The sequence below is a fragment of the Puma concolor genome, chromosome C2 (assembly GCF_028749965.1).
Source record: "Puma concolor isolate L17-30 chromosome C2, mPumCon1.1.hap2, whole genome shotgun sequence".
Classification (NCBI taxonomy): Eukaryota; Metazoa; Chordata; class Mammalia; order Carnivora; family Felidae; genus Puma; species Puma concolor.
This window is the reverse complement of record NC_141675.1, coordinates 51,146,083-51,171,708: the sequence shown is the minus strand read 5'-3', so window position 1 is coordinate 51,171,708 and position 25,626 is coordinate 51,146,083. Positions and strand designations below refer to the sequence as shown.

Sequence of the window (25,626 nt, the reverse complement as noted above, 5' to 3'; positions counted from 1 at the left end):
AACCAGAGGCAGATATGGCAGGAATGTCAGAATTATCAGACTAGGAATTTGCGATTAGTATGAAAAGAGCTTTAATGGAAAAAATAGACAATATTCAAAAATACATGGGTAAGTAAGCAGAGATATGAAACTTCTAATAAAGAATCAAAAATAAATGCTAGAGATCAAAAACACTATAACAAGATGAAGAATGCCTTTAATGGGTTTATTAGTAGACAAGACATCATTGAGGAAAGAATTCTCTGAGCTTGAGGATATGACAATAGAATTGAAAAGCTGCTAAAACTGAAAAGCAAAGGGAAAAAATGAAAAAAAAGAGAGAGGGAGAGACTCTAAGAACTTTGGGACAACTATAAAGGGTGCAACATATGTATAACAAGAATACCAAAAGAAGAAAGAAAAGAAACAGTGTTTGAAACGATTGAGAATTTCCTCTAAATTAATGTCAGACACCAAACCACAGATCCAGAAACCTCAGAGAATACCAAGCAAGATGAATACCACCCTGCCCTGCAAAAAACCCCACAGTTAGGTATACCATCTTTAAACTACAGAAAATCATGACTAAAGAAACAAATCATGCAAATCCTGATGGTGAATATTTACGTACACTTACTTAAAGTGAAAAGAATGACAGCAATGGTACAAGAAATAGGAGGAAAGAATCAGGAATATTTTGTTATTATAAGGTACTTACACTACCCAGGAAGCAGCACAGTGTTATTTGAAAGTAGACTTGGATTAGCTATAAATATATAATGCAAATTATACAGCAACAACTAAAAAATAAAAGTAAAAAACAAGTAGAACTGATATTCTAAGAAAGAGAAAATGTAATTATTTAAAACGCTCAAATACACAAAAGGCAGAAAAAGTGTGAAAGACAAACATAAGAATAAAAATAAGAACAAGGGCAACAAATAGAAAAAAGTAATAAAAATGGTGATAGTGATCCAACTACATCAATCTTTACAGTAAAACTTTGATTTGTGAGCATAATTTGTTCTGAAAACATGCTTGTAATCCAAAGCACCCATATATCAAAGGGAATTTCAAGAACTATTGGCTCAGTTGTGATCATGTGACATTAGGAATCACGTACTACTCATATTTCAAGACATCATTCATTTATCAAGTTCAAATTTATTAGAAATGCTTGCTTGTCTTGTGGAACAGTCACAGAACAAGTGATTCACAATCCAAGGTTTTACTGTACTTTGAATGTTAATGATTGGAATCATTAACAGAGTGTATGAAAAAATGAGACCCAAGTATATGTTGTCTGGAAGAAACCCATTTTAAATATAAAGACACATGTAGATTAAAAATAAAGCAGTGGAGAAAGATATATCATGCTAACGCTAATCAAAAGAAGTGAGAATGTCTGTATTCATTTCAGACAGAGAAGACTTTAGAGCAACGACAGTTATCAGAGTTGAAAAGGGGTATTATGTAATGATAAAGGAGTCAATACTCCAAGAAGACATAATAATCCTTAACAACAGAGCCTAACAACAGAGCATCAAAATATGTGAGGCAAAAGCTTATAGAATTACAAGGAGAAATAAATAAATCCACTAGCATGGTTGAAGACTTTGATACAAAAATGGACAGATACAGCAGGTGGAAAATCAGTAAGGTCATAGATGAACTCAACAGTATCATTAATCAATTGATATAATTGACATCTATGGACTACTTCACCCAAAAATAGCAGAACATACATTTTTCTCAAGCTCACATGGAACATTCACCAAGTTAGGCCACATTCAGGGCCATAAAATACACTCTAACAATTTTAAAAAATTAAAATCATACAATGTCTGATTCCATGAGGAAATTAAAATTTTTTTTTTTCAACGTTTATTTATTTTTGGGACAGAGAGAGACAGAGCATGAACGGGGGAGGGGCAGAGAGAGAGGGAGACACAGAATCGGAAACAGGCTCCAGGCTCTGAGCCATCAGCCCAGAGCCCGATGCGGGGCTCGAACTCCCGGACCGCGAGATCGTGACCTGGCTGAAGTCGGACGCTTAACCGACTGCGCCACCCAGGCGTCCCTCCATGAGGAAATTAAACTACAAATGAAACAGAAGAGCTGAGAAATCCCCAAAAACTGGGAAATAAAAAAAGACACTTCTGAATAACATATGGGTCAAAGAAGAAGTCACAAGAGAAGTTTAAAACTACTTTGAACTAAATGAAAATGAAAATACAACTTATTGAAATGTATAGTATGCAAATCTATATGATCACCTATGTAGAAAATACGTAACAAAATACATAACATACAAAAGTCAATAAATTTCCTATACACTATAACTACATGGAATTTGAAATTAAAAACAGATTACCATTTACATTAGCAACCCCCCCAAAAAATTAAATACGTAGGTATAACCGTGAAAAACTCTTAACAAAATATGTATAAGATCTATATAAGAAAATGAAATGTAGATGAAAGAAAACAAAGAACAATTAAATAAATTGAGAGTCACTCCGTGTGTGGATAGGAAGGCTCAATATTGTCAAGATATCAATTCTTCCCAACTTGATGTATAGATTTAATTCAGTATCAATCAAAACCCCACAAGTTATTTTGTGGATATGAACACACAGATTCTGAAGTTTATATGGAGAGACAAAAGACCCAGAATAGCCGACTCAATATTGAAGGAGAAAAACAAATTTGGAGGACTGACACTACCTGGCTTCAAGATTTACTACAAAACTACAATAATCAAGATAATGTAGTACCAGTAAAAAAAACAAAAACAAAAACAAAACAAAACAGACAAAGATACTAATGGAACAGAATACAGAGTCCGGAAATAGATCCACATGAGGGCTCCTGGGTGGCTCAGTCGGTTGAGCGTCCGGCTTCAGCTCAGGTCATGATCTCGCGGTTTTGGGATTTTGAGCCCTTCATCAAGCTCTGTGCTAACAGTGCGGAGCCTGCTTGGGATTCTCACTCTGTTCCTCCCCCACTCACACTGCCTCTCTCTCAAAATAAATAAATAAACTTTAAGAAAAAAAGAAACAGATCCACATAAATACTACAGTCAACTGCTCTTCAACAAAGGAGCAAAGGCAATACAATTGAGCAAAGATGATCTATTTAACATATCACGCTGGGAGCAACTATAAGCCATCCAAGTGCAAAAAAAAAAAAAAAAAGTAAAGAAAAAAGAAAAAAAAGAATATAAGTACAGAGTTTACAACCTTCACAAAAATTAACTCAAATGTATCATGGATATAAATATAAAATGCAAAAGTATAAAATTCCTAGAAAATAACAGGAGAAAAATTAGGTATGTGCAAAAGACACATCCAATAAAGGACTATCATCCAAAATATACAAAGAATTCTTAAATCTCAACAATAAGAAAATAATCAATCTGATTTTAAAATAGGCAAAACATCTGAATAAACACTTCAGCAAAGATATACAGATACCAAGCATATTAAAAGATGTTCAACATCATATGTCATCAGGGAAATGAAAATTAGAACAACAAGATACCAATACACACTTATAAGAATGGCCAAAATCCAAAATACCAACAACACCAAATTCTGGTGAGTATGTGGTAACAGGAACTCTCACTCATTCATTGTTGCCAGGAATGCAAAATGATAGAGCCACTTTGGAAGACAACTTGGAGGTTTCTTATGAAATTATCCATACTCTTACTGTATGACCCAGCAATCACACTTGGACATTTATCTAAAGGAGGTGAAAATGTATCTGCATACAAAAACCTGCACATGAATACTTATGGCAGCTTTATTCATAACTACCAAAACGTGGAAACAATCAAGGTGCTCTTCAGTAGATGAATGGATAAACTGTGGAACATCCAGGCAATGGAATATTATTCAATGCTAAAAAGAAGTAAGCTATCAAGCCATGAAAAGACATGCAAGAAACTCAAATGCATATTACTGAGTAAAAGAACTTGAAAAAGCTACATATTATATGATTCCAACTATACAACATTCTGGATAAAACAAAACTATGAAGACAACAAATGGATCAGTGGTTGCCAGTCTTTAAAAGGGACGAAAAGATGAATAGGCATAGCACATAGGATTTTTATCCTCAAGAATGAGATTAGTGTACCTATAAAAGAAACCTGGAAGAGCTCCCTTGCTTCTTCCACCATGTGAGGACATAGCAAAAACACCAAACCAGGAAAGAGTAGGAGGGAGGAACCCTTCCAAATATGCCAGCACCGTGGGACTTCCCAGGCTGCAAAACTGTCAGAAACAAATAAATAATGTTTATAACCACCCAGTCTATGGTACTTTGTTATAGCAGCCCAAATGGACTAAGACACCCACTGATAAGCAATAGATCAATAGCATAAAACAGAGAGTCCAGAAATAGACTAGCATAGAAATTACTAGGTGGCATTTCAAATCAAAAGAGAAAGAATGAAAATTTAATGAATGATATTGAGACAAGCCATACATTTCAAAAAGAATAAATATGAAATTATAAATCCACCAGACAAAATTAATTCCAAATAGATTAAAAAGTTAACTAAAACAGCAGTACTATAAAAGTTTTAGACATACGTTGTGTTTTCAACCTGCCTGAATCTAGGTTAGTGTTAGCCAGAGTGAGTTTCTGTTGTTTGCAATCAAAAGAACTTGACACAGGGGCGCCTGGGTGGCGCAGTCGGTTAGGCGTCCGACTTCAGCCAGGTCACGATCTCACGGTCTGGGAGTTCGAGCCCCGCGTCAGGCTCTGGGCTGATGGCTCAGAGCCTGGAGCCTGTTTCCGATTCTGTGTCTCCCTCTCTCTCTGCCCCTCCCCCGTTCATGCTCTGTCTCTCTCTGTCCCAAAAAAATAAATAAAAACGTTGAAAAAAAAATTAAAAAAAAAAAAAAAAGAACTTGACACAGAACCTGGACCAGAATTTGGTATGAAATGTTAAAAAAATAAAAAATCAACACAGAAAAACACAATAAACAAAAAGATAGGCAAACATGAGGAAATATTAGCAACATATATAAACCAAAAATAATGTCCACATTTTATTAAAAACTCCTATAAATAAACAAAAATAAACAAATAACCCAATAGAAATTTTGACAACAGATATGAACAAGTACTTAGTAGAGGAAAACACAGAAATGTCTAATAAACATGAAAAAATGTTCGACCTCATTAGCAACAAAGAAACACAAATTAAACAACAATGAAAACTCAAGAAAAAAGTAAATATTCGAAAATAATTGAAAACTCTAATATGAACATGTAGGAAAATGGTCTTATAAACTATTGGTCAAATTAACACTATCTTCTCAAAGGACAATTTGGTATACATTTATCAGAATTTTATTTTTTTTAATGTTTATTTATTTATTTTGAAGGGGGGACAGGGCAGAGAGAGGTAAAGAATCCCAAGCAGGCTCCACACTGTCAGCACAAAGCCCAACACTAGGCTCAATCTCATGAACCGGGAGACCATGATCCGAGACTAAATCAAGAGTCGGATACATAGCTGACTGACTGAGCTACCCAGGCACCCCATTTATCAGAATTTTAAGCTGGCATTTCCTTTCTTTCAGCAATTTCACTTCTAGGAATTTATCCCATGAAAAACACATGTACACAAGAATATAAATATAAATACTATCTGTAAAAAAAATACTACCTGTAATAAGAAGTATTGGAAATAATCTAAATGTTGAAAAGAAAAATAAGTAAATTACGGCATATTCTTAAGAAGGAAAGTGTAACAGTTAAAAACAAGATTGATCTATACACACTAACACGGAACAATTTCCAATGTATGTAATTAAGTGGCTCATATATGATATATTAGATATTTTAAAGAAATATATCTATAGTAAAAGAAAAGGCACAATAAAGGATCTAGAAAGATATACACCAAACCATTAAAAGCGGTTTTCTCTCCAGTAAGAAGAAAGTAATCAGAATAAAAAGGGAATTCTTTGCCTTTACTTCTGTTTACTTCTTTTATTTTGTGTGTTCATATGACTTATATAATGCAATATTCTATTAAAGAAAGTAAAATGTGAATACCCCAAACAAAAGAATCTCTGCTCTGACAGGCAAAACCCTCCAAATCTAAAATTTTAAGCTGAATACTTTAAGCTTCTTATTTTTCTACTCGAACATTATGAAATACTTTATTATTCAAATTTGAAATTAAAGACACTGTAACAAAATTTTCTTAGTAAAGGTCTAAGAAATATCAGGTTCAACTGAGATTTAATGTAATTATAAAAGCTTATAACAAAATGTAATAGAAGCACTTAATTCTAGGAGATTTAACAAAGTTCCTACTTTTACAAAGACATGATATTCACTAAATTCATTCATTCAAAGTTTACTAACATCAACTGTCGATATTTTAAATGGAGAAATATTCACTTATGGGAAAAAGGAAAGGCCATAAAATACCAGCAAAAACCCTTCTATAGAAGTGTCTGTATAAACATACTGAAGTGTCTTTAGGCAGACTAAATTGCTGATTAGATTCAGCAGCAATTAGGAACCCAATCTTTAATTTTATTCCAATTTCAGTGACTTAGAATCATGTACCAATTTTAATGTTTTGGCATCCTTTCAAAACATGAAAACCTTATGCTATAAATCTAAATATTCAAGGCCATTTAAAAACAAATGTTAAGTCGCAAAACAACCAAAATTCACCTGATTTTGATAGACAAATCTTTCTAATGATAAATTAAGATATATATCTGGGGAAAAATATAACTTGACCCATCCCAACTATGACTACTGAATGAACTAGTTTCTAATTATTCAAATAGTAAATATTATGCCTCAAAAGAAATGCTCAAACTATAATAATTAGGTTTAACAGTTAGTAATAATTAATGAACAAACATAGGTGTATTAAAGTGTAAGTTATACCTGATATAGAGAAATTCCAGAAAAACATTCAAAGTCTATTTATTTCCTGTACTTTCCTTTCAAACTAAATAAATGACAGAAAAGAATAATATACCTTTCTGTTTTGGATTCATTGTCAATTTTGTACTGTTCAAAATCTTGACTAAGAGACCGTAGCTTTTCTTGAAGTCTCTTTTCACGATCTACACTTCCTTGATAAAATTTCATCTCTTTTTCCATCGCTTTCATTTTTTCTTCCATAGCTTTAAACTCGTGAAGAATTAGATAGCTGACTCCACAGTACCTACAAACTTTTTCTTCAGGGGACATCTAGAAAATAGACACATATACATACATACATTGAAATGATATTTTTAAATTTCTGGCAAAGTTCCACTGAGGATGTTATTGCAACCACGCTGGTCAAATGAAGTAATGCACACTGGACTATGCCATGGAGTAATAATTATGATGTTGCTGACATCTGGATAAAATTTTAAAAACTGGCATGACATGGACTCTGACACAGAATCTTGGAATTAAAAAAGGGTCTTTCAGAGTGATTGCTTCTCCATAGTATCTCTAAGAAAGATTTACTCTTGAAATATTTTCCATAAAATAAAACAAAAAATGATGAAAACATCTTTATAATTCTTGTTTTAAGATGAGTTTTCCATGAAGTGGAGAGAAATCGCTGGCCTTTCACTGCCAGCTGCACTGTGATCCTGGAGATGCCTCTTGGCTTTTTCAGATCTTATTTTTCCTCATTTATAAAATTATGGCATTGGACCAAATGAACTCTTAAGTTCCTGTTCAGTTTTAATATTTTATGATTTTTACAGAATTTACAACAGAATTCTCTCATATAACCATAAATAGCAAAAACATTTTAAACCCAATCTCTTCTAACTCTGTTCTTTTCCTTTCAGGTAGGTATGGTTATACCCATTTTATAGATAAGGAAATGGAAACCACTGAAGTTAAACAACCAGTTGGTATATGGAGACATTGGGATTAAACCCAGGTCTATCTAAAACCTACCCCCTGTAACCATTTGTGTCATATTTTTCTGCTATGGGTGTGTCAGCTTAACCCTCTTACTTCTTAAATAAATAAGAAGTTCATGTATCTCTGGCCAGCATAAGGGCAGTGAAAAATGGAATTCCAGCAAAGTGAAGAGAGAGGTAATTCTTTTTTCTGTCTCAAGTATATAAATATTCCTCAAGTAGACTCTACTCGTCCTGCTATTCACAAAGGCTAAGAGATGGCTTCATTAAATATTTGCCCCAGGGCGCTAAAATGAAAGCAACACTTGTATTCGAGGGGTACTTACTCTTAATGAAAACTCCCTTAAGACTGTAGAAACTGCTCCCACAACTAAGAGTGACACACTTCACCCACCTGTCAATGCCATTACACAAGAGTCAGTTGAAACAAATAACAAATCTTTACATAGTATCATTTTGTTCATCTAAAGTTCAATAACAAAAATTTCAAATTAAAAACTGCAATACTGTGGGATACAGGTGAATGACCACATCAACCATCTAACTGCCAGAGATACCAAATTTACAGATTTGTAAAACAACAAGTTTGAAACAAATCATAAAAGTAACTTGGCGCAAGCTCTGGACGGGTTCATACAATCTATTCTAACCTGGATAAAAAGTTATCCAGATTCTATTTCAACCTCCCAAATGATGGGAAACTAGTTTGTAAAGCAGCCTGTTCTATCCTCAGACAGCTTCTCATGCTGACCCCAAATCTGCCTCCTTGGTAAGTGCACTGGCCCTAAATCTCCCAGTAACCATGTGCAACAACCCTAGACCTCGTTCTAATATTTAAAGACAGCTATCAGGAGCACTCCATATCTTCTCTTCTCCAGGTCAAGACTTCCAATTCCTTCAGCTGTTTCCCATATGACATGGTTTTGAATTTCTTCCTTATTCTGAATAATTTTCTCTGAACCTGTTCCAGTGTTCTATACATGTTTCAAAGTTTGGTCCCCAGAATTTAATACTCCAGCACGGTTGGTCTCACTAAAACAGAGTAAGAGAGGGCTCAAATTTTCCTCATTCTAATATCTCATAGGTAATATCATTGGTAGTATCTTCTAATGCAACCTTCGTTCACAACAGTCTTTTCTATTTTTTATACATTGATATTATATATTACTTGCTTTTGTGTTAAATAAAGCCCCTATTAAAAAAATGCTTCAGTGTGAAACCATCTTTCATTATATTAAATATACCAATCTATTCCTTCTCACCTATGTTTGCTTTTTTAGAGAATTCATCTTCTACAGTCCTGGCTGCTCTGGTAATGTGACTAAATCTCCCTCCACCCATCAACCGTAGCCATGGCTGACTGGGGGATGAGGACTGGATATCAGACCTAGAAGAACGAAGCCCTAGGCTGGGATGAGCCAACCAGACTTGTAAGTGTTGAAGACCCAAGTATTTGGGACACCTTTAGGGCAGCCTGAATGGAGACGGATCTTCCACACAGAGTTAGCCACATTACTGGAATGAGAGAGAAGGGTGAGCAGACATACACAGACAAGATGAGACAAAGATAATCTGGATCCAAAGAAAGAGAGGAAAAAAGGAACCAATGACCTTCAAATTCCTCACTTCAGTTACTCGTGCAACCTAGCTTCCCTACCTGTCCTTTAGGATCCATGCCCAATCTTCCTGCACTATTCTCTTTCCTCCTTATGCTACCTATTTCTTGCAACCAATAACCCCCATTCTATTGTGTATCTGGTTTTTCACATTGAAGTGCAGAAAATTAAATTATAATTATAATGTAAGTAAATTAATAACATATATATCTGTACATACATATCTTAGACACATATATCTTTTTCTTTTTTTTAAGTTTTATTTTTATTTTGAGAGAGAGAGAGAGTGGGAATGGGGCAGAGAGAGAGGGAGATACAGAATCCAAAGCAGGCTCCAGGCTGTGAGCTGTCAGTAGAGCCCAAAGTGGGCTCGAACCTATGAACCACAAGATCATGACCTGAGCTGAAGTCGGAAACTTGACCAAATGAGCCACCCAGGTGCCTCTGACACACATGTATCTTAAAGATATGTATGTGTTAGACTCCCTTTATGTATTGACTTGGTGTGCAGGAAATTCTAAGCTTTGTGTCTCTTTGAAAATTGATCCTTATAAGCTGTTTTATCCATCTAATTCATTGATTTAAAGTGTTGAATATGACAAAACTGAGGAAAGAACTCCATAGCATGTCATATCTACTTGATTGATACTGATCTATTACTCAGCACATTTGAAGAGTTGAAGGTACAACTTTTCAACTGATTATTAATCTATCCAATTATTTTTATAATCAGCCTATATTTACCCATATTGTCTTCAGGAATATTATGGCAAACTCAGTCAAATGTCTTCATAAAGTCTATACATTCTATAGCTACTATAGGTCCTGGACCTAGTAACTGTACACAACATCCACATGCTGATTCTCTTAATAAACATAAAATTGACTCAAGGGTTACTGTTTTCTCTAGTATATCCTCACAAACCATCTTTTAATAAATACGTTCTAGTATATTGTCTGGAACTGAAATTGAGTTCCCTGGTTATAATTTATGGCCATTTTATACCTGGAATGGCATTTGTATGTTATCCTCTTACTCTCTCTGTCTTCTCAAAGATCACCAAGAGTAGCTCCACAATCCCATTCAAAGGTACTATCAGTCCCTGGGAATATAACTTATCTAGGTCAAGAGACCTGAACTAATTCAGAACAGATGGGTATTTTCTTATAATCCCTTTGCTCTTGTGAGTTTTGGTTCCTTCTCATCAATTTGAAAATTATATTGCTTACTTGAAGGCACTTTCATTCCTAACCTTAGGCCTATTAATCACAGTTCTTGCCCAGATTCTGGCAAAATGCTTTATCTTCATTCTAAAGAAAAGTCTTGCTAGGTGGAGCTCATCTGCAGCCTGATGTACAAAACAGAAACAGTATAAACTTCACAGCTACAAAAGCTATTAGAATGTTATTCTAATACTCTAAACAGCAATCAAGGCAGGGGCAGGTAGAGCAGAAATACATAAAGTAATATATTTTATAGAATAGGTATTCTAGAAGTTCAGCACAGAATACCCAAAAAATGATACTATGAGCTAGAAAACAAGACAATCAAATTACAAAAGAATAAGTCCATAAGAAGAGTCTCCAGAATTCACCTAGTACGATCTAAATTACTGAATGATCTATGTTAGATAAGTATATTGAACAAAAGTTTTCAGTATTATTAACTTGTAAACAATTTTCCATAAGCAAAAATACAACAGAAAAAAAATGCAATAACACTTTCAAATTCTTAGTGTTTGTATGGGCTAATTACTTAGGATATTTCTGTGAAGCTTGAAAAATTATGAAATACTATAATTATATTCCCACATGAAGTAAGTAAGTACCTGTTTTTTGTGAAATATAATTTGTGCTTCACTCTTATAACTTGGCGTTATGTCATCATTTTCTAAGTAAAATAATGACATGCTGTCATTCTTGACAAAAGACCTATATCATGAGCAGGATACTTTTGCTTTCTACAAGACATGCTTTGGAGGAGGCATCACCAAATGCAATATATTAAACAAATGTAGAGTCATTTAAAAATAAATTACAGGGGTGTCTGAGTAGACCAGTCAGTTAAGTATCTGACTCTTGATTTTGGTTCAGGTCATGGCTCACAGTTTGTGAGATCAAGCCCCATTTCTGCACTGTCAGTGCAAAGTCTGCTTGGGATTCTCTCTCTCCCTCTCTCTCTCTCTCTGTCCCTCCCCCACTTGCACTCTTTTTCTCTCCCAAATAAACATTTTTTAATAAAAATTTTAAAAATTATAAACTTCTCAAATGTGGTATTTGTACTTTTAAAATTATAGTTACAGTAACACCTTAGATTGTGAGTAACGTGTTCTGCAAACAGGCAAACATTTCTAATAAATTTTAACTTGATAAATGAGTGATGTCTTACAATATGAGTAGTATGTGACGCCGAACATCGTATGATCACAACTGAGCCAATGGTTCTCTCTCTCTGTCACTGCAGGATTGCAGGTGATCATCTCCCATGCTCAGATGCTCAGTCTCAGGCCACACTGTTTGGCACAAACCAATGATTTTTTTCAAAACGTTGGAAGGTGCCCACAACTGGCATCAGTGTATTTTTTGTCACTTCAAAGCACCTATGGACAGTCTTTTGCTTTTCCACACAAGAATAAGCTTAGGAAGGCTTTGCTTCATTCTAGTTCAGGCTGTCTGCAGACAGAGACCCTTTCCTCTGTGGCCTTATTACCAGTTACATTAAATACAGTATATGACAAGAGTTTATTAATGCCATACTGTAGTCAACATCTGTGCCAGCGTATACAATGGCACCCCACGTAGAGAAAGGTTGAAAAGAAAGGTGGTAAGAAGGAGTTAATTACAGTGGAAGTTAAGAAGGAAATCATCGAGAAGTATGAACAAGGTATGCAAGTGGCCAAAATTACAACATTTTGTAAGCAGTGTATGTCTGCATCTCGTCTACAGAGAAGAAAAAAGGCAGAGGAATCCCTCACTTCAAATGAGATTAGGGAGATGTGTAAAATCTGGGAACTAGTGTAAGATTTTGTAGAAAAGCACCACTCAAATAAGGCTATAGCAGTGCAAGCAATGAAATTGTTCAATGACAATGCAATGTCACATTTCTGTGAAATCCTCAAAAGGAAGCAAGAGCAAGTGTCATTGGATAGGTTCCTTGTTAAAATTGCACAAAAAGAAAAAGATTCCATTGAGCCAATAGAAAGCAGTGATTCCCTTAGTGATACTGGAAGTTGTCCTACACAATAACCCTCCTCTCTCTTGTCTCCCTCACACCAGCCATGAAGGTTTTCAAAGGTAAGTACAGGTTAATTTATTTTTCTTTATATTTTGTATTTTATTTATTATTTTGCATTATATTACCATACTGTAATCATTTTTATATGAATATTTTTGGGTTGCAGAATGAATCATCTGAGTTTCCATTATTTTTTATTGGGAAATTTGCTTTGATATACAAGTGCTTTGGATTACAAGCATGTTTCTGAAATGACTTGTGCTTGCAAACCAAGGTTTTACTGTATTTAATATAGAAGTGATGCAAATTTTTTAAAAGGTTAAATTAGGCTTCGAATCCTTTTCAAAGTTCCTGTCTGTGCTTGAACTAGAAAAGGCACTCCAGTAACCTCCTGCAGCCCAACTGCACCATTCTCTGCTCTAAAACTGTTCCTCCTTTCTTCTCCCACCCATCCCATGCTTTTTGTACTTGGATAAGGAGGAAAGAAACAGATAAACTATTCTATAAAGGAGGAAAGAAACAGATGAACTATTCCATAACGCAGTATAAAATGTGACCCCTTCTAAGAGGTTCTCCACTTAAAAAGATGCAAAGAGGGTCTAGCCAGTGAATTTCATTTGGTTTGGGAGAAACATTTTAAGACAGAACAGTGGAACTTTTGAATCACTAGTTATACAGGCCACCTCACCATTTCATAAGGCCATCAGGACCCTTCCTTATCAATAAGTCAATGTGCTATACAACCAATTTAAAGATCAATTTTGTATAGAACATCTACAAAAACCCCTATAGCAACATAGAAGCAATAGTGAAAAAATGAGTGTTTTTTTCACCTAATATCAGGAACAAGGCAAGGATATATATTTATTCTCTCTGCTCATATTCATCATAATGCTGCAAGTTCTAGCCAGAGCAAGAAGGCAAGAAGTAAATGCCAAGAAAGAAAAGAAAAGAAAAGAAAAGAAAAGAAAAGAAAAGAAAAGAAAAGAGAAAAGAAAAGGAGGGAAGGAGGATGGAATGAAGGAAAGAAGGAAACTGTCCCTAATATGAACCAACATGGTTGCCTGTATAGAAAATCCTGAAGAATCTACAATAAAACTCCTAGAACAAATAAGTTCAGCAAGGTCAATGATTGAAGATAAACATAAAAAAACCAATTGTATTTGTATACACTGCCAGTGAACACATGGACAGTGAAATTAAAAATACAACACCAATAATGATTGCTCAAAAAAATGAAATGCTTAGGCTTAAATCTAACAAAACATGTACAGTAGTTGTATCCTAAAAACTATAAAATGCTGATGAAAAAATCAAAGAAGATCTAAATAAGCAGAGAGACATACTGAAGACTCAAAATATTAAAGATAGCAATTATCCCCAAATTTATAGGCTTACTGTAATTCTTATCAAAATTTCAGCAAGATTTTTTCTTAAGATATAGACAGGATTCTCAAATTTATATGGAAAGGCAAAGAAACTAGAAGAACCAGAACAATCTTGAAAAAAATAAAGTGGAAAGAATCATTTTACCTGATTTCAATACATACTGTATTGCTATAGTAATAAGACTGTGTGGTATTAACAAAGGGACAGACGCAGAGATCAATGGAATAGAACAATGAACCCAGAAAAAGATCTGCATAAATATGCCAAATTGATTTTCTGCAATGATGCAAAAGCAATTCAGTGAAGGAAAGATTGTCTTTTCAATAAATGGTGCTGGAACAATTGGATACCCATAGGTTAAAAGGAAGAAGGGAAGGAGGGATGGAAGGAAGGACCTTAAACTAAACCTCATACCCTATACAAAAATTAACTCAAAATGATTATGGACTTAAATGTAAAACATAAAAATATGATTTTAGAAGGCAAAAAAAAAAAAAACCTAGGAGATTATCTTCAGGATTTTCTAGGCAAAGAGTTCTTATACTTGATACCAAAAGCATGATCCATAAATGGAAAAATTGATAAGTTGGATTTCATCAAAATGTGAAACTTGTGCTCTGAAAAGGACCCTGTGAAGAGGAGAAAAATACAAGCTACAGATTGGGAAAAAAATATTTACAAACCCATATCTGACAAAGGACTATTATCTAGATTACACAAAGAACTCTCAAAACTCAACGATTTAAGGAAATCCAATTAGAAAACACATGGTCAAGGGGCGCCTGGGTGGCTCAGTCAGTTAAGCGTCTGACTTGGGCTCAGGTCATGATCTCAACGGTTCATTAGCTTGAGCCCCCATCGGGCTCTGCTGTCAGAGCAGCCCTCTTCGGATCCTCTGTCTCTCTCTCTGCCCCTCTGCTGCTGGTGCCACACACACTTTCACAAACAACTGCGCTCTCTCTCTCTCTCACTCTCTCTCAAAAAATAAAATAAACTCTAAAAAATTTTTTTTAATTAAAAAAAAGAAAACACATGGTCGAAAGACATGAAGAAACATTTCACCTAAGAGGATACAGATTCCAAATAAGCATGAATGAAAAGATATTCATTGTTAGCCATTAGGAAAATGCAAGTTAACACCAAAATGAGTTATCACCATATACCTATCAGAAAAGCTAACATAAACACTAATGACAACATCAAATTCTGGTAAAGATGCAGAGAAGCTGGCTCACTCATGCATCGCTGGCGAGAATGTAAAATGGGACAGCCCAAACTGGAAAAGTTTGACAGTGTCTTAAAAAACTAAACATGCAATGCAACTACTGTACAATCTAGCAATTGCACTCTTGGGCATTTATTCCAGGAAAATGAAAACATATGTTCGCATAAAAACATACACATGAACACTTACAGCAGCTTTATACATAATAGGCAAACACTGGGAAAAAAACCAGATGTCCCTCAATAGGTTAAACAAACTGTGCAGTACCTTTAGATTGTGGAATACCTCTCAGCAACAGAAAGAAATAAACTACTGATACATGCAACAACCTGAATAAAGCTCCAGAGAATTACACTGAGTGAAATCTAATCCCAAAGGGTTATATATTGCATTATTCAATTTAGATAACATCTTGAAATGACATAATTACTGGAGATCGATGGTTCCCAAGGGTCATGAATTGGGGATGGGAGGTGGGGTAATGGAGGTATGTGAAGAGGTAGGTTGAGGTAAATGCGACTATAAAAGGGAAACATGAGCAATTCTTGTTGTGATAGAACTGTTCTACATCCTGACTGTATCAATGTCAATATCCTGGTTGTGAGAGCTTAGTATGGTTTTGCCAGATGTTACCACTGGAGGCCATGGGGGAAGACGGGGAAGACGGGGAAGATGGGGAAGAAGCTGGCATCTCTTAGTATGATTTCTTGCAACTTCATGTGAATCTACAATAATCTCGAAATAAGAAGTTTACTTGTAAAACAATAAAAATAAAAATAAATCAATCTGGGACTAAAATACAGAGATTAATCCATAAAGAAATTTTATTGAACAATGTTAAGAAATGTTGGCTTCAGACATAAATTATATATGACACACTTATGTTTATATAAATATGCTTCTAAAGTGTATTTCCTTCAATACCTATTTTTCCACTGGGAAACCTCACCTTAGTAGACTCCATGACCCTCTGTGGCCTGCCAACAGAAGTATTTTAGACTCAAAAAAAAAAAAAAAAAAGAAAAAGAAAAAAGAAAAGGATTTTGGACTACAAATTGACAACTGCAGATTTTTCAAGATTTTAGGTCACAATATTAACAGAATAGTTTCTCCAAAAATTACATAGCTTCCTATTCCTTTTGTCATTAGGCTTTAAGACTAAAATTGCTTCAAAACACAACACACATACCCACGCCCACACATAAATATCACTACTTTTCCAGGATGCTAGTGCTAACATTTCTATGACCATATTCTCTTTCTTTTTCCTTTAACTCAACACAAAATCTGACCCTAGCCACAGTGGCCCAAAATGACCTGGAAAATTACGTTTATTTTTTCTGGCAATGACAATCTGTGCTTGGAAATATAAAACTGTTATTCTGAATAAATTTCAAAGTTCCAAAGTACTAAAATTACTTTACTGAAACAGGACGAAATGAGCTGTTACTGCTAGGGAAAGGGATTGTTATCCCAGAAAGAACAGTGTGCACTCCAGCCTGCACCACCACTTGTGTTTTGTAAAATAAACAACTCTGGTCTCTTTATTTTACTTTGTGTTCTGTGGTAATAAATATCTCCTGAAGCTAAAAATCCTATTACAAGTGTTCATTTTGTCACCATTTAAAAAAAAAACAAGAGATCAGTTTTACTTTTTGCAAAATAACTAGTTTTTCCACAGTTTGTTGGAGTTGTTTTGACTTCTGCATATGTCCCCTGGTGAAAACAGCAAAAGGAAAGTTGTTCGTTGCTTTTTTTCTAAAAAGAGAACTCCGTATGTCTATAATATCAGTTGACATTCAGGAGGGGAATAAATATAGAATTATTACTTTGCTGATCTATAAGTACTGTTCAAGTTTTAAATCATGGCAATAAAGTCCTAAACTTAGAACAAGTTCATTCTGCTTCCAGAATGTTGCATGACAATTCTAGCAAAGCTGTTGGATATTGGAGGTCAGAGACAAGTAAGAGTTAGTTCAGTCTAGAGACAGTAGATTCAGAGATATAGTCTAAGTACACACAGAAGTGAACTGTAGAGTCTAGCAGCAAACAAAGCGGGCAAGTGTGGTCCTGCTCTCCAGTACATAAGCCTGTTTTATATTTTCTGCCACTTAGGGATATGGAAGTCTGAGGCATGTCTGATGCTTGGTCAGAAACTGTGACAAAAAGCAAAAAGATTTAAGTATGAGAGTCAAAAGATTACTTTATTCTTTCTTCTCTAAGATTTCCTAAGAAATGAGACCAGGGGGAAGTAATTTAACATTAGGCTTCTAATCAGGCAATGGATTCTTTCAATATAACTGAATGTCATCAGCATTCTTCTCCCTACTTTCCCCACCACCTTTACTTTTTCTTGCAACTCTATTACTACCTGTTTGGCTATTAATAATAGAGTGTAATACACCTTCACATTCCTTACCATGTATCTTTCATGTGATTTATTGACCATCTATTTCCAGATCATACAGCAAAAGTATAGAAAGAAATAAACAGGAAAGGCTCACCTTCTCTTCTACACTAACTTTCCTTGCCTAGACACAGAAAAGAAAAAAGAAAAAAGAAAAGAAAGAAACACAGAAGAAGCTTTTCTAGAAAGAAGAGCCACATAAGAACTAATATAAAAAGTTAACAGAAGAACAATTAAAAAAAAAAAAGCCTTTGAAAGACCTGTCACCACCTACTGACCCGCACACCTCAGTTATTTGTTCATCCAATAGAGAAATGAGCACAATTTCAAAGCCATGTGGGAAAAAATGATTTGTTTTCTTCATCTTAATAATGCAATGGTTCTAATCTGAGGTATTCCTATTAGCATTATAAGCTATATACCTATTTAACATGATTCTGTATGAAATGATGTATGCAAGTTGACTAAATAGATATACTGCCTGATCAGTAAGCAATTTAACAAGTTACATAATGGACAATCTAGATGAATCAAACATAGGTAAGAAGTTGTGAAAAAGAAATAACTGACTTATTCTTGGACTGTGCTTTAATAGGCTGTGGCTACATGTACACATTTTTGTTGCTTTACAATCAAGCCCAAAACAGTGCCTAGCACATAATATGCACTTGATAAATATTTGTGGTATAAATGTATCTAACTTGAGTCTGAAAAAGTGCAGAGCTGCATTTTACATTCTAAACATTCAGCAGGACCAGGGCTACAATCAGCATAATTGTCCAGGGACATAGGCAGCTGAGTTTCTCCTGATGTCCCTCCTCTGCACTGTATGGACAACTGCCTGCCATTCCTGCCTTGAGAATAGAACTGTAGATTCGTGAAAGGTTTGGTTTTTATCATTTTTAAACGATTTACTTATATAGCACCTTAAACATGAGAAAAAGGCATTTTACAATTCTCATAAAAATCTTGTCAAAATAAATACATACCTAACTTGGCCAGCTTTTTTTCACCAGTAAGTTTCTGTTACGTTGGCCTAGGATGCCCTATTCCCCATCTGTATATAGAAATACTCAGCTTTCAAGGGCCAATCCCAATTCTGTCACCCACATAAAGCTCCTCCATTGACCATCCTCCCCTACCTGTCCATATCAAAGAAGATACTACCTTATATGATATTTAAATCATATACTGTTTTTTACAGTTATTTTTTTAATTTTTTTAATGTTTATTTTTGAGAGACAGACAGACAGACAGACAGACAGAATGTGAGCAGGGGAGGGGTAGAGAGAGAGGGAGACACAGAATCTGAAAGAGGCTCCAGGCTCTGAGCTGTCAGCACAGAGCCCGATGCGGGGCTCAAACTCACAGACCGTGAGATCATGACCTGAGCCGAAGTCGGACGCTCAACCAACTGAGCCACCCAGGCGCCCCTGTTTTTTAGAGTTATTTTTTCGTGTCATTATATATCCTCTTCCTTGGGATCTGCAGTATGGATATTGTTTCTTCCAGACTGTTTTGTTTTGTGTCTTTTAATCTCTACCATACCAGCTTAGTATTTGCAAGGAACTCAGTTGAGGGAGAGAGGAAGGATATTCCATGTCTTCAAACACATATAAGCACCATTTCTCAGATAAGCATAGCATAGTTAAGCTCTCTCTGTGCTTACTGTCTCTTACGTCCAATTTAAAAGGTGAAGCAAATTAAATGCAATGGTTTAAAAGGTCTTTTTCTGGGCTTTTCCTTTCCAGGGCCTGCTAGGTTGCATTTTACATAAATCTGAAGGACATGCAGTAACATTAAGCATTAAGTTAAATCAATGGCATGATTAATGCTAACAGGCAGCCCAAAGCAACATGCACAAAGGATAAAAGCATATCTGAGGGATGACTACAATTTTTAATTAAAAAGTAACGGATTGGTGGTTAATTAAGAGTTGACTGTAGATTTACTGAAAACCCTCAATGATTAATGATAGTTAATGTTTGAGGTTTTAATTCACAATCTGTCAATCAGTTTCAAAGAGACGTTTTAAACATTATACTGTTAACAATGTATGCATTGCCAAACTAAATACAGGATAAATGCTTCTGCCTGAGGACAGATATGAACTCACAGGGAGGAGAGCAGGATAGAAACTGAAAAATTTTTAACCGGATTCAATGAGTTGATATACATGAAAGGGTTTAAAACAGTGCCTGGTACATGATAAGTGGGAAGAATTGAGGTGAAATTGAAACAGCCCCTTATATGGAGAGAGACACAAAAATTTAGCATTATCACAAAATGTTACAAACTGTAGCTGCTTTAATGTTTTACTACTAATTATTTGCTACTAATTATTTGTTTTTGCAAATAGGGGGATCGTTTAAAATTTTAAACAGACCCATTTATTTCCATTTTTCAAGCAAGTTTTTTTTTTTCTGAAAAGCTGCCAAAAAATATATATATCTAACTATAGTATTTGGACATTCCTGAGGCCCTCTTTTCACAAGAGCTCCACAAACAGCTGGTCAAATACTGTGCTGAAATTATAGATGTCTTCCTTCACAGGTCAAACATTCTTTGCACTGAATTGAATTCTACAATCTGGCCATTATGATTGTTCCCCTTACACTCCAGGAATTAATTGCAGATCCCCTGGCCAAAATAAATATAAAACCTCTGAAATCACTCCCCCAGCTTTTGTTACTATCTACCTTTTTTTATATATAAATTTTTTAAATGTTTTTTATTTATTTTTGAGACAGAGACAGAGCATAGCAGGGGAGGGGCAGAGAGAGGGGAAGATATTACTATCTACCTTAAAATGCTCTCAATGTTATGCTGTAATAACACAATATAATACCATACCTTTTGGATTTCTTCGGGTAATGCGTGCATGGGGATGTGACGATCCATAATTTCTCAAAATATGCAGAGGGAGTTCTGAAGTAAAATAATCTAAAAACATTGATGGCAATGGTCAGAATTGAAATTATGAATAAAATTCAAATTAAAAGCTATAAATTCTTGGAGTAATCAGAGATAAATGGTGATAACTTTTAACAGTTATTTCATCAATTCAGTATTAAAAGGTACAACTGGACCTTTTCAATTAGCTATTACGCCAATAGAACAGGAAAGATAACAGATGACTAAGTCAGAAATATTTTCTTCCTTTAGAACTTTATAGTCTAATTGTAATTTCTATGGTGGTTTATTACTAATTATTTGTTTTGCAAATACAGAATAAATGTTAATTTTTTTTAATTGTTGTTAATGTTCATTTATTTTTGAGAGAGACAGAGTGTGAGTGTAGGAGGGGCAGAGAAAGGAGACACAGAATTCAAAGCAGGCTCCAAGTTGTCAGCCCCAGAGCCTGACGCCGGGTTTGAACTCACCAACCGCGAGATCATGACCTGAGCTGAAGTTGGACACTTAACCGACTGAGCCTCCCAGGCACCCCTAAATGTCACTTAAAATTTTAAACAGATTCATTTATTTCTGTTTTCTTTTTTTTAAAGGGTTTTTTCCAAAAAGCTAATAGAAAAATATCTAGGGGCGCCTGGGTGGCTCAGTCAGTTAAGCGGCCGACTTGGGCTCAGATCATGATCTCGTGGTCCGTGAGTTCGAGCCCCGCGTCGGGCTCTGTGCTGACCGCTCAGAGCCTGGAGCCTGTTCTGGATTCTGTGTCTCCCTCTCTCTGACCCTCCCCTGTTCGTGCTCTGTCTCTCCCTGTCTCAAAAATAAATAAAACGTTAAAAAAAAAAAAAAAGAAAAATATCTAAATATAGTATTTTAGTTCAGCAGATAAGAAAAACAATTGTGACATGAATGCTGGTTTAAAGGATGAAGTACAAAAAATATTTAGAGTTATCAGATTAAATATGATATGCAGACACTGAAAAGTCATGAAACCATGAGACATGCTAATTTTACTCAAGATGAACACTTATATAATTTTACGCAGATATTTTACCTAAATAAATTTTCATTTCTAATATAACAATTCAACATAAAATCCTATTACTACTTTCATAAAACCACACAAGATGAAACCATATTTATCAGATTAAATATGATATGCAGACACTGAAAAGTCATGAAACCATGAGACGTGCTAATTTTATTCAAGATGAACATTTATATAATTTTATGCAGATATTTTACGTAAATAAATTTTCATTTCTAATATAACAATTCAACATAAAATCCTATTACTACTTTCATAAAACCACACAAGATGAATGGAGGGAGCACTTTTGGTTCTTTTTTTTTAAAGTTTATTTATTTATTTTGAGGGAGAGAGAGAGAGAGTATGAGAACAGGGAAGGGGCAGAGAGAGAGGGAGGGAGAGAAAATCCCAAGTAGGCTTCGCATGGTCAGTGTGGAGCCTGATGCGGGGCTCGAACTCAAGAACCAGGAGATCATGACCTGAGCTGAAATCAAGAGTCAGAAACCAACTGAGCCACCCAGGCGCCCCTGGTTTGTTTTTTTTGTTTGTTTGTTTGTTTTTTTATCTTTCCCAAATATGGAGAAAGAATACACAGTCCAGTTTCATGAGAGATTGCTTATATATTCATCTAAGGACTTGAGGGGCAGAAAGGAGGCAGCAGAGATGACACAGGCACAATTCCATAGCAATGAAGAAAGTTTGAGGGCTGGGAGTGGTAGACTAGGAACAACCGAGGAGTTCAGCAAAGAAAGATGTCTTATCTTTCTGGTGGGAGTGGCGAATTAGGGAAGGCTTCCTGAAGCTGTTTGCTTTTGATCAGAGCAGGATTTTGACACAAAGATAGACTAAAGAGGCACAGTACTCTATCAGAGACAGCATCCCAGGCACAGCGAGGTGTCAGGGAAATTGTAGTTAACAAAAGTTCCTGGAGCGGCAGTTTTTTTGTTTTTTTTTTTTAAGTCGTGCAACCATTGGTGGAAAGGAAATTCCCCATCCCCTTGTGTTAGCACAAAGCCTGTTGTTTTAATGAGCTGCTGTTTAGAACAAATAACTAATGAGCTGTCTTCCCATATAAACATAATATGTATGTTTGGTAAAGTTAACTAGAGTTAACTATGGGGGTAAAGTTAACTGCCATAGCTAACATAGGCCCACACAGCCAAGTACATAATAATCTGACGTTTGGCAGACTGTGATATGGCAAGAGCTCGTTATTCACAGAAGGCTCATTATTCTCTCTTCTGCCATTTTACAATGGACTTACCATCAGTAAATAAGATGGCATTATCTTAATTAAACTCTACTGGGAGTACAATTTTTCCTAAAATTGCCAACTAAATCTCCTTTTTAAATTCCACCCATAAAATTATTTGAGAGCATGGATCTAGTGACAGCATAAACAAAGGACCAGTGGAACATATTTGTTTAGTACCTTCTTTATCTGTAAAGGTATTCCAACTTTGGGTCCTTATATAGCAAGTAGGAAAATTTGGCAGGTTCTGATTCAAGAAAATACTGCCAACCCAGAAAATCTCTCTACAATGCAGAAAGAAAACAATTTTATTATTGAGTAAGCATTTAACTAGACTGTGATGCACATCAGAGCCAATCTGCTAACGAGACTACAAAGACAGAAAGCTCACTTTTTTTTTTTTTTTATACAGCCATGTAGATACAATCCATTACATATACGTTCTCAAGAGAAAAGGTAACTCGTCCTCAACACAGTGGGCTATACACTTTCATAGTTCGTTTCCAATTCACCTAGTGATTGAAGTAGCTATCTGCACTGGTTAATTGCGATTGTTCTAAGGACTACAAATCCCTGTGATAGAATCCGTGGTTTCTAAAGGAAGGAGTCGAGGGAGAAACTCCCAAAGGTGGTAAGGAAATAGGGACGCCGTCTTCCTTGATGTTTACATTTTAAAGAGATGGTTCCCACGTCCTCAAGAAAAACATTCCGGGTCTTTAAAAAGATTTGCATACGTATTAAAGGAATAGAGGCATTCACAAATTTACGGAATTTCTCAAGAAAAGGAAAGAAAAAAGTCGTTCACCCACGGCAACACGTAGGTGGAAAAATTTGTAATTTTTTTACTTTACTCTTACATTATTTTGTATGTTTTATCAAACTAGTTTCTTTTATTCTTTCACATTACATACATGTAGACTGCCCTTCAGCGAGAAGTGCGGTGAAACTGGCAGCAGCCACGTATTTGTGAACCTGCTCTCTTAACAGGATCGTGAAAAAGATGTCGAAAATACAGAAACGTCCTTGACTGTTCACTTCCGATTCCCTTCCCTCACAGCAGTGTCACGTTGGGCCATTAACTCACGTCCAGCTTTCAGGCCCTTCCGTAAAGAACTATTCCCCTGGCGTGAATCACCCGCAAATGAGCAGATCAGCGTCAGGTGAAACGGAGTTCACGCTCTAAGACATTCCTGAAGAGGCGGGATTTTCCGAATAGAAACCAACTGCAAGGCCAGCCAAAACTGCTTGGAAGGGTTTTGAAACCCGTCCCTTCCTAACCCCGGTCCCTCGGGATCTGCTGCGGCAGGAAGAGGAGGAGGAGGGTGTGGGGGTGAGGCTGAGCGGCGCTCTCAGGGAGAGTAGAGGACTGGCGGGCTGGCGGAAGCCGTGCCGGGGCCGCAGAGAGGGGCGGAGGGGACGCTCGGAAGCCCCAGCCCCTCGCCGCGGCGCCTCGACTCAGCTTTCCTGCCCTCTCCCCCGGTGCCAGCACGCCTCCGCTCCGGAACTGCGTCCCGGGGGGCTGGGTAGGCGGGGGACTCAAGGAAGTCATTCATTGTCTCTCACCTAGACCTCGACTCCGAGTGCGAACGGCTTTCCCGGTCTCCCGGGAGACCGTGCTACACGTCTGCCCGACGTCAGGGCGCGGTGACGTCACGGCCCACGCCCCTCGCCAACTCGAGGGGCCTCCCTTGCCCCGCCCCGGGCCACACGCGCCGGGCGGAAGCGGGAAAGCTGGCGGTGGGGTTGAGAGGGAAAGGCTTGTTTTATGCTGAGCGCTGTGTGAGAGAAGGGAGGGTCGCAAAGGGCAAGGCAGAGGAGGGCGGGCTGGAGTCGCGGTAGAGGCTGCTGGGAAGGAGGGAGATGTCCCTAGCCCCAAGACTAGATTAGAGAGAGAGACACTGCCTGCGGTGGAGGCCCAAGTCCGTGTACCTCTGACCCCAGGCTCTAGAGCCCGTGTGGCGGAGACAGCAGTGGGCAATCATTGTTCTTGAGCGGAAAGAAGAGAAGCCTGTAGAGGTCATGGGTGTAAAGGGAAGCGCTGGGCATTGCAGCGAAGGCAATTGAGAAGGCGTTAAAATTTTCATTCTAGCCCCAAAGTAGTCAAGATGTAAGGGCTTAGTTCAGAAGGTATCTTGAGACCGCCTACTCACAAGTTGTTTATTTATAGAAGGCTGGTCACGTTTGCAAGTGACTTACTTTCCTTCCTTCATAAAGCAAGTATTTACTGACATACTACTAAGAGATGAGCACTGCATACCAGAATGGGGTGATGCTCTGTAACTAACCCAGGTAGGGGCAGCTATTGGTATGATTTTCAAGTGACTCATTAATAACCCCAATCTCTCCTGAATACATGAAGTCAAAAATGCAGCTCTGGGGCGACTGGGTGGCTCAGTCGGTTAAGCGCCAACTCTTCATTTGGGCTCAGGTCATGATATCACCGTCATGGGATCAAGCCCCACCTGGGGCTTTGTGCTGAGGGTGGAGCCTCCTTGAGATTCTCTGTCTCTCTCTCTCTCTGTCTCTCTCTCTCTCTCTCTCTCCCTCCCCCCCCCGCCTCCCTTTCTCCTTGCCCCTCCCCTGCTTGTGCATGTTCTGTCTCTCTCTCAAAATAAATAAACATTAAAAAAAGAAAAGAAAATGCAGCTCTTATACGAAAAACTATCA

At 36.6% G+C, this 25,626-nt stretch overlaps 1 protein-coding gene across 8 annotated transcripts in view; it reads right to left on the bottom strand.

Moving 5' to 3' along the window:
* LEKR1 (leucine, glutamate and lysine rich 1) overlaps positions 1-24,658 on the bottom strand; it is a 222,147-nt gene extending 197,489 nt beyond the window's left edge. For 6 of the 8 annotated variants that reach the window (XR_015240078.1, XR_015240079.1, XR_015240080.1 and 3 more), the window contains exons 1-4: positions 24,523-24,609; positions 23,140-23,243; positions 20,624-20,713; positions 7,007-7,221 (exon numbers count right to left, since the gene is read on the bottom strand). Coding sequence is in view for 3 of the 8 variants with exons in the window: in XM_086674579.1 (XP_086530705.1) it covers positions 7,007-7,221; positions 20,624-20,671 (263 nt within the window). In the remaining 5 variants the exon portion in view is untranslated. Of the gene's footprint in view, positions 1-7,006; positions 7,222-20,623; positions 20,714-23,139; positions 23,244-24,522 lie in introns of all 8 variants that reach the window. The other 2 variants (XM_086674580.1, XM_086674582.1) reach the window with 2 other exon arrangements.
* Positions 24,659-25,626: the final 968 nt, after the last annotated feature.